This window comes from Chondrus crispus, genomic scaffold (assembly GCF_000350225.1).
Source record: "Chondrus crispus Stackhouse genomic scaffold, scaffold_200, whole genome shotgun sequence".
Classification (NCBI taxonomy): domain Eukaryota; phylum Rhodophyta; class Florideophyceae; order Gigartinales; family Gigartinaceae; genus Chondrus; species Chondrus crispus.
This window is the reverse complement of record NW_005179073.1, coordinates 162,008-173,067: the sequence shown is the minus strand read 5'-3', so window position 1 is coordinate 173,067 and position 11,060 is coordinate 162,008. Positions and strand designations below refer to the sequence as shown.

At 52.3% G+C, this 11,060-nt stretch overlaps 3 protein-coding genes; 2 read left to right on the top strand and 1 right to left on the bottom strand.

Annotated features, from left to right (window-relative positions):
- Window positions 1–1,245, top strand: part of CHC_T00010079001 (Xylosyltransferase, family GT14) — a gene marked incomplete at its 5' end in the record, with an annotated part of 1,248 nt that extends 3 nt beyond the window's left edge. The window contains one exon of the mRNA XM_005714972.1: window positions 1–1,245. This exon is cut by the window's left edge and continues 3 nt beyond it. Coding sequence (XP_005715029.1) covers window positions 1–1,245 — 1,245 coding nt within the window.
- Window positions 1,246–1,322: 77 nt separating this feature from the next.
- On the top strand, window positions 1,323–1,728 carry CHC_T00003799001 (hypothetical protein). XM_005714971.1 is given in 2 exon segments: window positions 1,323–1,643; window positions 1,644–1,728. 1 exon segment carries the CDS (start codon window positions 1,323–1,325, stop codon window positions 1,641–1,643), a length of 321 nt encoding a protein of 106 aa, XP_005715028.1. The 3' UTR covers window positions 1,644–1,728.
- A 162-nt stretch (window positions 1,729–1,890) lies between these two features.
- On the bottom strand, window positions 1,891–3,708 carry CHC_T00003798001 (hypothetical protein). Its single transcript, XM_005714970.1, has one exon. It carries the CDS (start codon window positions 3,706–3,708, stop codon window positions 1,891–1,893), a length of 1,818 nt encoding a protein of 605 aa, XP_005715027.1.
- Between the last annotated feature and the right edge of the window lie 7,352 nt (window positions 3,709–11,060).

Sequence of the window (11,060 nt, the reverse complement as noted above, 5' to 3'; positions counted from 1 at the left end):
TTCTTCGCCAAGCCGCGCCGCAAGCGCCTGGCCTGCCACGCACACGTGCTGCGCGACTGCGCCCTCGTCGTCTTCACCGCCCTGCTCACGCTCTGCGTCCTGTGCTCCTCGCGCCTGCTCCCGCCCCGGTCCGAGCGCGTGCGCCTGTCGCTTGCGCCGCCGCCGGGCGCGGCGCGCGCGCGCGCACCGCGCACAGGCTCCGCCGTGCGCCAGGCGAGCCAGGACACGCCCCCTGCAGATGCCAACGTCGCCTACTTCGTCCAGGTCGCAGAGTCCACCGCTGGCCACCTGCCGCGCCTGCTTAGTCGCATCCACCACCCGGGCAATGTGTACGCTATTCACTTTGATATGAAGATGGACAAGACCGTCGTCGCCAACCTCACGGCCTCCCTGTTTGAGGAGAGCCCGTACTTTCGCGACAATGTCCACGTCATGGACTCGGAGCTCATCACGTACCGCGGCGTGTCCATGGTCCTCAACACCATCAACGCCATGAAATTCCTGTTGGAGCGCAACTCGCGCTGGCACTACTTCATCAACCTGTCGGGCTCCGACTACCCGCTGGTCTCCCCGGCCCTCACCCGCTCGTTGCTGGGCCCCCACGTGCCCGACGAGCTCAATTTCATCACCCCCGCTGCCCGCGAGCGCTGGGACGTCAACATTGACCACCGCATGCAGCACTTCTACGTGGATGAGGCCCTCTCGTTCAACACCGGGCCCACCGTCGTCGTCCACGTCTACGAGCGCAACCCCATCGCCAGCATGCTCAACTTTCAGTACGTCAGCGCTGAGGCCTGGATGATCAACTCGCGCGACTTTTGCCGCTTCGTCGTCACCGATGGCTACGCGAGGAAGATGCTGCTCTCATTTGCCTACTCGGTCGAGGCCTCCGAGCACTACTTTTCCACACTGCTTTGGAACCATCCGCGCTACAACCGAACCGTGGCCCATAGGGCGCTAAGGCACGTCATCTGGAAACATGAGGGGAAGAGCGCCGGTCAGCACCCGTTCATGGTCGATCAGAAGGAGCCGGATGGCTCGTATACGTTCAAGGACGACATCCGGGACTCCCCAAACCTCTTCATTCGCAAGTTCAAGGACCCAAATTCTCCACTCATGGACTTCATCGACGGCCGCTTGAATGACCCAGAGCATGTGACTGCTGTGAGGAACCTGTTTAAGTGGGTGACGGGCATGTCACTGGACGCACGGATGGAGAAGGACGCGGCGGCGGCGGCGGCATAGTCGACTGGTTCTGCACAGCGTGCGGCGTGGGGGGAGGCGCGGAAGGGGCCGGTTGGAGGTCATGTGAAGATTTTGGCATGCCTGCTCACCGCAGTTATCCACGTAGATCGATAGGAACGGATGCGTCCTGCGCTCGGGCCATCTTCCGAAATGGCCTCAGGGAATACAGTACGGTATTTGTACAGTACAGTATACTGTACCCCCAAATGGATATCGAATGCTTTGACTTTCTGAGAATGGCCCGACGTTATACTGGTCCCCTACCGTTCTGCTCGGCAGAACCTTTGTGTAGGAAAAATCTGGTGTTTCTACTGGGAAACTCAGAGCTGGCGCACGACAACAACAGTTATGAATGGAGTAGGATGAAGGCAAGGTGGAAATCTCGACAAGCAAGATGAGGACCTCAGTATTAGACAAAAGGATCTCGCATTTTCAGCCCTTTGCTAGTTTTAGGTTAGTATGCATAAAGAATAAGTGTATGTACAACAAGTCTTTGACACAAGCCTAGTCCAAAAGTTATTTGTTAAGCGACGAGCAAGCAGATCGTCGCAGATACCGCAGAGTCTATAATACAATGCATGGTGAAGCTATCTTCGAATGAAGTCACCGAAATCTCCAATGCCAGAAGAACGGGAAAAAATTACATCATGGGAAATGCTCCCCACTCCGGCCGTATGTGTCGGGTACAACATAGTCGTCTTCTGAGGACGAAGTACTCCCCAAAAAGTCAATCTGTCGACTGCGATACGCATAAGACGAGCTGCTGTTGGACATCCAAGGGATAATACCATGGGTATCGGTTAACGAGGGGCGTTCGAAACCTTGGAATGTTCCCCTCGACAAGAAGCCGTCTGACTCCTGTGTCTCACGTTTTCTTGACGTAGAGCTATTTTGTTCCGTTCCATTCTGTTCCCGTTCGGGATCGGAATCAATAGTTCGATCGGCGATGGCACTAAGAGACGCATATTCAGCTTCCCATTCATTGGGGACCCCGCTCCCGTCACGAGAATGTAACGTAGATGAATCACCTCGAGAGACGTAAAAAGTAGAGTCGGTCGTAGGCGAGCTCATTTGGGCAGCACTGGTTGGTACCGTGAAGGTCTCGAAGCGATCGGAGCATGACGTTAAGTACAAGGCAATCACAGCCAACACCACAAAGAAAGCGACAATACCCCCCAACACAGATGCCAGCATGACAGCCAGACCTGAACCACGGCTGCCTTCAAGGGTAGAGAGGTCTAAACACGCCCGTAGCAGAGTACCATTCACCTCCATTCGAATTGCAGCAGGGTGCGAGTGCTCTGCTGAGGCACTTATACGACCGGTGGGGTGAAGCTGGAAATCGCTCACATCAGTAGTTGTTGCGTTTTCAAACCCAGCCTCAGATCCTGCTTTGGCCTCATGGACGAAAATCTTTCCGGCGTTGCGACATGTAATCCTGTTTCCGTCTTTAAAGCGAGAGTCCTCCTCATTCCCTTTCATGCCAAACACAGAGACAGTTGATCTGAAACACTCGCCCTTAGGGTTCGATTTGACCAAACCCAGGTCCTGTGTTCCATCGCCGCCCCACTGGAGCGTTTCGACATACAGCGTTGGTCCTTGCAATGTTTCTGTTGGCAGGTCGCGATCGCATGTTTCATGTCTTTCGGCGGCGGTAAAAATCTCCACCCCTGCATTAACTCCCGTATTTCTCCCTGGCTCTCCACGGCAGATCTCTAAAAGAGGTGGATCTGGCGATAAGGACCTGACTTGACCGCCAAAGCAGTTTATACCAACCCTGTAGTCGTCGAAAAGTGAATTATTGGAATCACTTTCTTTTTGAGTGCTGGAGGCAGCGCTTAATCGAGGAACAGCTACCCGCGCAGCAGCACCACATTCTGCTCCCATAGCAAGCACAAGAAACAAATCTTGGGAAGCTGCCGTCCTGACGTCGCCCATGGGGTCACCGTCTCCTTCCGAAGTCTGCAAATTGCGAGAATCGGAACCCGAGGATGCTGCTATTGTATCCGCCGCTGCGCCGTAGAACCGAGCCAAGGAATCCTTTATCTCCTTCCCACTCGACAAAGACTGCTGCGTTCGACGCACACAGCTTTGAACGACTAGTACAAGAGAACGGAGCAGGTCGAGCCTTGAGAAATCTTCATGCTGAACAATGCCGGCGCAAGTGTCTATCACACGTACGGCTTGAAACGGATTACGCATCCTCGAAGACGATATTTTTTTGAGACCATCCACAGCAGTTTCGAAGTCTCCGGGTGAAACAGATGGCAAGGCCGTCAACTGAACGACAAAGCCTAGAAATGCTACTTCGTCCATCTGAGTAAGACTCCTGGCCATACTGCCGGCCACATCGTCAGCGTCTGCTGGAGAGGACAATGTTGACGTAGTCATGGAGTCACGAACATGTATTTCAACGTCTTCATCCTTGGACTCCAGCAGTACGGTTCCAGTCGGATCGTACATGTCCACGACCAAGACGAATTTGCCAGCCTTTCCCACAGTAAAAGACTCCCCTGGAAGGCCGGTGCAGCCCCCAAGGCAATGGTCCGTGATGGATGAAACCGACATCCGCTCACCACCTCCTTCCACGGATTTCAGACTGAAGAAGAACTGATTTTCGGACGTTGGCACAGACATGGCAGAGGCATGGAATAAAGTCTGATCTACGACACCATCCCTTACAGGCGGATCCGACAGAATAAGACTCTCAGAAGGAGCAATGGTAAACTCCCATGACGATGTTGCCCTAGAACTGCTGACGTCTTCCCCTTCATGTGCCATATCAAGTCGGTACGTATCGGGCATGAGAGAACCAGCAGCAACGCCCAGAAACGTTGCACGTCGCTCCTCAGGGCTCCAATAACCATTGTGAGCAATCAGCTCTGCTCCGTTTTCTCCTCGCAGTAGATCCACATCACTATTTTCATGGTACAGGGCGAAGTCCAGGTCGATGTCGCTAATCTCTCCGTCGAGTGACAAGATGATGGCATCATACGGTCGGAATGCGAATCCCTGATCAAAATTTGCGGAGTCTGACGTTCTCGCGGCCGTGCCGAGTGTTGCACTGGGGATGGAATTTGTATCGGAATCAACAAAAGAAATATTAAGGCGGGTTGCATTGCTCCTACGATTTCCGTAGCTGGCATACAGAGAATACTCGACTGTCTTCCCCTGCCATTCTCCCGGGGCATTAGCCGTAAAGGATCCGGTGTCTACATCATCCTGGTCCAGCGGAAATAAGACCTCTGGGCACGGGTCCTGGTCTGCTGCCTTTTCAACGCAGTTCCACGTATAGCGAAGCCCGTTCTTGTTAGAGATATTCGCGAAACCATCAAAGACCGTACCTTTGATGTTAAACTCTTTCCCGGCTGGAACTGTCATCGTTACCAGTCTATCGTTCAAAATGACCTGGAGCAGATTGCGATTTTGCGTTCTTCGCACATCTCCTTGCCAAGATCCACTTGCAATCTCTTTCCCATTTCCTCTCGATGTAAAACTAACAGAGAAGTTGAATTGAACCATTTCGATGCCTGGAAGAAGAAGCCTATTTCCTAGTCCAAGAACGGAAGGCCCTTTTGCGGGAGGTGCCAGGCTGGCGTTTTGGCTGGGCATCGGTACAGGGTTTCCATTCAATCTCCATTGGGTTGTCACATCCAGTTCATTCAGTCGGGGGCAGTCGGCAGGTAATGACAATCTTGATTCGAGAATTTGTTCGGAGTTGGGGTCGAAATCAGTAATAGGTAACGGAAGCACCGTCATACCCACTTTGTCCTTGCGCAGCCGCTGCGAAATCAGTAGCAATGCCTCCCCGCGCCTGCCACCGAGATCAACTTCGACGAAAACCGTCACAATTTGATCGTTCATGGCGTCGGAGTCTTCAAAAGGATTGTCATCCGGAAATGTGACAATGTCATTGTTCCCAGAATACAAAATATCACCACGGGTGTCAGAAGGCATTGACGAAGTGCGCATGGAAAAGTTATACTCCGGGAATTGGGCTTCGACACCATATGCATCTACTGTGGCCAACACAGTGGGGTCGTTACTTTTCCCGCAGAAGAAAGGAACCAGAAATCGTCCGTTCCGGTCGTCATAAGCTGACTGCAAGAGTACGGCGTTTGTCATTAATGCGGAAGAATCAACGACGAAAGACACAGCATCTGATCTCAAACCGCTCCCGTCTTGCACAGCAACAGACACCGTAGTCCCATTGCGCTTCGTATACGTAGGCGGTATCCGCAAAACTATCTCCCCATCCGAATCTTTGACCACATCTCGCTTTGGAATCGGCTCCCCATTGAATACAATCTGCTTCGCTGGATGCGAAAAAACTCCAAGCAACATCATGAATCCCCGACTGCCCGTCGCCAATCTTTGCGGAAACAGAGAATTCAAAACTGGCTTCCGGCCATACTTGAGCAAAATCCCGTCGGTTCTATCATTCGCCGTGAGCACGCGCCCGTCCTGAATTACTTCATACAACCACTGAACCTCCCCCACGACGGACGTCTCTAGAACAGGCAGCTCAATCGTCGACAAATACGCATCTCCGTCTCTTTTATACTCGACCTCTTTCGCAACGACGCGTTGGTAGCTGTTTGACGGGAGCTGGAGCAAAAGCACAAGACGGCGCTTGTCACCCCCGGTGCGCGACACAGTGAAGGTGATTTGGCTCGTCCTGTCATTTGGTATGGCACGGGAGGGTAGTTCAATGGCCTCCACGGCGGGCCCTAGGGCTGCGACGCGCACTGGGACGGAAGTGGATGCGTTGGTCGAGGTGGCACGGAGCACAAGGTCAAACGGGAACGTCGGTCTTGGGACGTCAGACTGATCAGTGTTCGCTTGGATGAGCAAGTTTCCACGGGCAGTAGGGCGTCCCTCGCTCGCGAGGCGAACAACGACATCTGGTAGGTCCTCAGTGACGTCAACTGTAACAAGGTTGGCGGCGTCGACACCCGTGACTCTCTCGCCGCTCGGCAGCACAACGGTGACAGACAGAAAGGCCTTGGAAGGCTCATAGCGAGGCGGAGCAAGGACAAGCGGGGCAGAGTCTGGGGCGGTGATGCGAGCGCGGCTTGGCAGGGCGACGGCGGCGACGCCCGCGATGACGACTGGGAAGGTGAAGGTGCAATCGGGAGAGACTGCAAGTGTTAGATCTGCCGTGCCCAAATCGGAGCGAAAAATGAACTGGGCATCAAAATTGGTGCACGGGGATGTAGCGATGGAGACGGAGTTGGGGTCGATGATGACGGTGGGGCGCAGTGTTGGGTTAGAGGAGGTGAGGATGGGTGAGTTGAGGTCGATGGAGTTGAGATCGGAGTTGGGTGCGGCGCAGAGGCGGAAGGTGAGCGAATGGGACGCTTTGCCGTTGCTGAGCGTGAGGACGAGTGGGACGGGAGGGGAAATGTCAGGTGCGAGGCGGCACGATTGGGAGGAGGCCAGGTCGAAGAGGAGCAAGAAGACGAGGAGACAAGCGGGGAGAAGGCGAAAGGGATGGGCGAAGCGCTCCATGGCGGGGGTGAATTGGGAGGCGACGGGGGAGAGGGTAGACGGTCAGAGCGGTGGAAAACCGCGTGTGGAATGGGTAAGCATGTCTTAGGAGGGCTGGGCCTGGGGGTTTGCAAGGACTCGGAGTGAAATGCGTGGGAGTAGAAGGGGTTTGCCTGCTGACAAGGGGGGAAGTTATGCAGGGACATGGCGGGATAGGGCTGTACCGTACAGCAGTGGGGGTGTTGTATGAGGACGAGGGGGGGAGGGGCAGCAGAGTTCGGCGGGAGGAGAGGGGTGGCGGACGACGATGACACGGGGTTGGTGTGGGTGGCGACGTGGCGGTGTGGCGGTGCACGCGGTATGCGATGCGCAACGCGCGGGGGCTCGACAAGAGGGGGCGGTGTTAGCGGGGGCGGTGTTAGCAGGGCGGCGAATGTGGTGAAATTCGGGACATTTTTTGAACGGGAATTTGAATTCATGTCATGCGAGGGTTACGTATTCGGTCCGATATAAGGCGGCGCAGAACGATTGGCCAGTCACCTCGCGCTCGCGACACACGCCATCCGCAACGCAGCGCCAGCCACGCACGTTGATTTCCAGCATTCGATTTCCAGCATTCGAGCCCTCCCCCCCTCCCCCGCTGCCCACTTGCGACCAGTCACAATGTGACTAGGCGGGGTGGTCGTACCCTTGAAGGGTACCCTTGGTACCCTTGATGGTACCCTTGGTACCCTTCAAGGGCCCCTTCAAGGGTACTGCACTAAACTTTACATCCGCATGCAGATCGACCTCAAGCAGCAGCGGCTGTACAAGGGCGTTTATGTCATACATTCCTCTCCCGTCCCGTGTCCAACCGCCCCGTTTAACGCGCTACCGGTGTGAGAGCTTTATACGGTACCCAAGGGTACAGTATCGGAGCTGCACCCAAATTCTCTCAACACCCGCCCCCGTTTAACGCGCTACCCGTGTGAGAGCTTTGTGTCAGTGTTGTTGCACCCAAATTCCCTCCCCGCTCACCCCGCCTACCTTCACCCCCATGCCCCAATCTGCATTCTCAATCCATGTGTTCTACCGTACCTGTACGTGTACAGCACGGGACGGCATTCCAAAGCTTACAGATTCACGCCCTACTGTACCTCCGCCTGCTCTACGGACTGCATACTGTACAGTATCTACTCAACTGTACACATAACCGCTCGCTATTCTCCACGCTTTGCTTCATGTTTGGAGCATGACATGGCCCAACGGCCGGTCTCCCGCACCCTTGATGCAACCCTCGCTTCGCCGTTGTTGAGGCCTCGCTGTGTACAGCCACTCAGCTACCTCCCGCACCAAACTTCCACCACACCACCTTTCCTGTTCCTGCACAAGTACAGCAAACCCCTCCCCGACACACCATTGCTGGATGCTGTCGGCAGTGTCCCGAAAAAACCTGTTTACCCCCGAGTCCCACCCTGCGCTTGACACCAATACTGTAGACACACCTTTCGCAAACGTGCCCCATGTTATGTCGCCCATGACCCCTACCGTCCGCTTTAGGACCAGAGCAAACCCGGTTGTTAATCGCAGGTGGCCCCGGGCCAGTTCCCGCATCCGGAAACGTAAGCCAAGCATCACCAATTTCTCTTCTCTTCCGAAAAATCCTGCCCCAATGATAACACATCCGCCATTTTGTGGCCCAATGACGACACATCTACCACTTCTGTAGCCCAATGACGACACATCCACCGCTTTCCAGCCAACCACCTCCAGCTCACCTTTCGTGTTGCCACTGCACCGAGCAACGCCACTTCGTTCATCGCTGCAAGTCTCCCTCAGATTTCGGGAAGGAACAATGCAACTTTTGCTCCCACAGCAACCATTGTGCCCTTGCAACGCCCCACACACCACTTCAATTTTACAAGTGCATTTCATGCTGTACGCATAATGTAATGTTTACTTGCACTGGTGTTTATCCGTTTATGAGACTACGTATCCGTTTTATACGAAGGCAGAATCCACTAACGGGGCAGACGAACCCCACATCCACCCCTTTCTAAGCAAATCCCGTTATTTAAAAGGCCTGTCCTATTGTTATTGCTATGGCTTGCATGCACCATATCTGCAATCCTTGAACCCAGAAGAGTTGCTGTTTTATGCCACATGTGCTGTAACTCAGTCATGGGAAACTGTGAACGCACTCGCTTTTCCGAAAGACGTACTTTTTTATTCGGATGCAGAAGGTTTCTGTGATTTCCCGCCGGCCCGGTCCATTTTCACCGATTGCCAGACAAACGTTAAAATAGACAAGCGTGTGAAAGAGGTCAAGAGATCGTCGTATGAATTGCAACATAAAAAATTGCTGGTCTTTCCTGCACACAAATTCGTGAAGTGCCGTTCCTCGCGAAAATATTCACAAATCATACTGTTTCATTAAACACTATCAAGTAGGTTTTCAAATCTTCCATTGACTTCTAAGCCCACACTCTTTACCGCTGTCTTGTACACGCACACCATTTCTTCCTCTGTGCCACCTCCGCAGTTTCCTTTCACTTGCTATGTTGCACATTGCTATGAAACCTGATTCTACTACTATCTACTGTACTCATTCTTCCATAGAGTTCAGAGCTGCCACAGTTGTATGGGCACACAGGATCAGTTCAGCAAGTCTGAGCCGACTGTTATGGACTTATGTACATTCGTAAGGGCCAGAGATTTGTATGTGATCATATTGTCACAATCAAAACCTCCTCATCATTGCGTCCGGAATTTTTAAAGAATGGATGCAAGGCGAGCTCTCTGTCCTTTGGTTTGATACAAGCCAGGCCTGCGTCTACTACAAACGAAAATAATGGAAGCAAGAGCGGAGCTTCTTGACGACAGCAGATAATATTGTTGATTGATCAACAACAGCGAGAATAGCAAGCTGTGAAAGGTGCTCGTCAGAAAGCCTGCGTAATAAAAGTTTCACACAGCGTCTTTAATATGTCCTGACTGTACTTTGAAAGGCACCTCCACAGCTGACAAAAACAGCTGACGCGAAAACTGCATCAGCACCTTTGAGTAGTAATGCATGCAGAAAAGCAAGGCAAATTCGTGTGGAGAACACGTGGGCAAGATAATGTCAATACCTCTTCCGAACGCTTCGTGGACGTTTATTTTTTTTTTTGATTAACACTTGTGAACGAAAATGAAGGAAGCACAGAGAGTGGCGCAGTTGGTCAGCAATAGCTACAGTCAATATGCCGAGCGTCGCCGCCGTCCTTTTCCACTCGCACACATATGCGTCGTAGATGCTAGTACCCGGCATGTCCATTTCTCTCCTCCCACCCATCCCTTCTGAGCGCCCTCGGCTGATCCACATGTCCCATTATTCTGGTTTTGTAATTTGTTCTTTTGATTAACATCCTTCATTATACAGTACCCAATCTTATCGCTTCTTCCCGATAGGACTGTGGAACGTAGAAGAAATCGAAATGGTGGTGATAGCGTTGATGCCACTTGTAATAAAAACAGACCACGAAGGTAGACACGGCGTTGGTTTGCAAAATAGGCTTTAAACCCCGTAAAAGGAGCTTTTACGAGTTGTTCTATTCTACAAACTGAGAATGCGAACAAGATGCCCCTTTTTCTTGTGACTAGAAGGGTTTTTAGGAACAGGACTTTCTAACTTTATGATGATCTCAATTTGTTAATATGTGAGTAAACAAAGACGTCCGTATTTTTCTAATGATCTCAACTTGCAGGTTAAAACAAGTTGACATCCATTTCAACTATTATTTATGCACGGCTTTGTTGTGAGTAGGACGAGTTTAAATACCCATAATCTCAATAGCTGCTTTTATCACACGCTCACCTTGTACGAGGAGGTAGAATACGTGGAGTATATTGATGTGTCGAGAACCCCCCCCCCCCCCCCCGTCCCACGCATTGCGAGAGACTCGTTCAATTCAGACCCATTTCAACCAATAAATGTTTACCGATAGGACTCTCTCGTTAACTGATTTGATTGTACTGATTGCTGAATGACGCAGACAATTCTAGCCGTTTTGTGCCAACATATTGTCTAACAATGATGATCCCTTCTGGACTGTCGGCTTGCCCTTGCCCCTCCCTTTGTGTTACTGGCGAACTTATACAGTACGGTACATTATCTTCTTGCAGGAGTTCAAGATTTGCATGGCAAGAGTGCAATGCAAATTTGTTTGGTACGAGAGAAATGAAGGGAATGGGACTTGAATATGCATATGCGATCGATAAGGCCGCATGATACGGAACCCTTCAAAATCTCCTGCAAAACGAGGCATGGTCTCACTGAAGAGCGGATGCACTGTGAAGAGAAGTAC

Excerpts from the sequence above, each read along its gene's own strand:
- CHC_T00003799001 (XM_005714971.1), top strand. The coding sequence starts at position 1,323 with ATGCCTGCTCACCGCAGTTATCCACGTAGATCGATAGGAACGGATGCG.
- CHC_T00003798001 (XM_005714970.1), bottom strand. The coding sequence starts at position 3,708 with ATGTACGATCCGACTGGAACCGTACTGCTGGAGTCCAAGGATGAAGAC.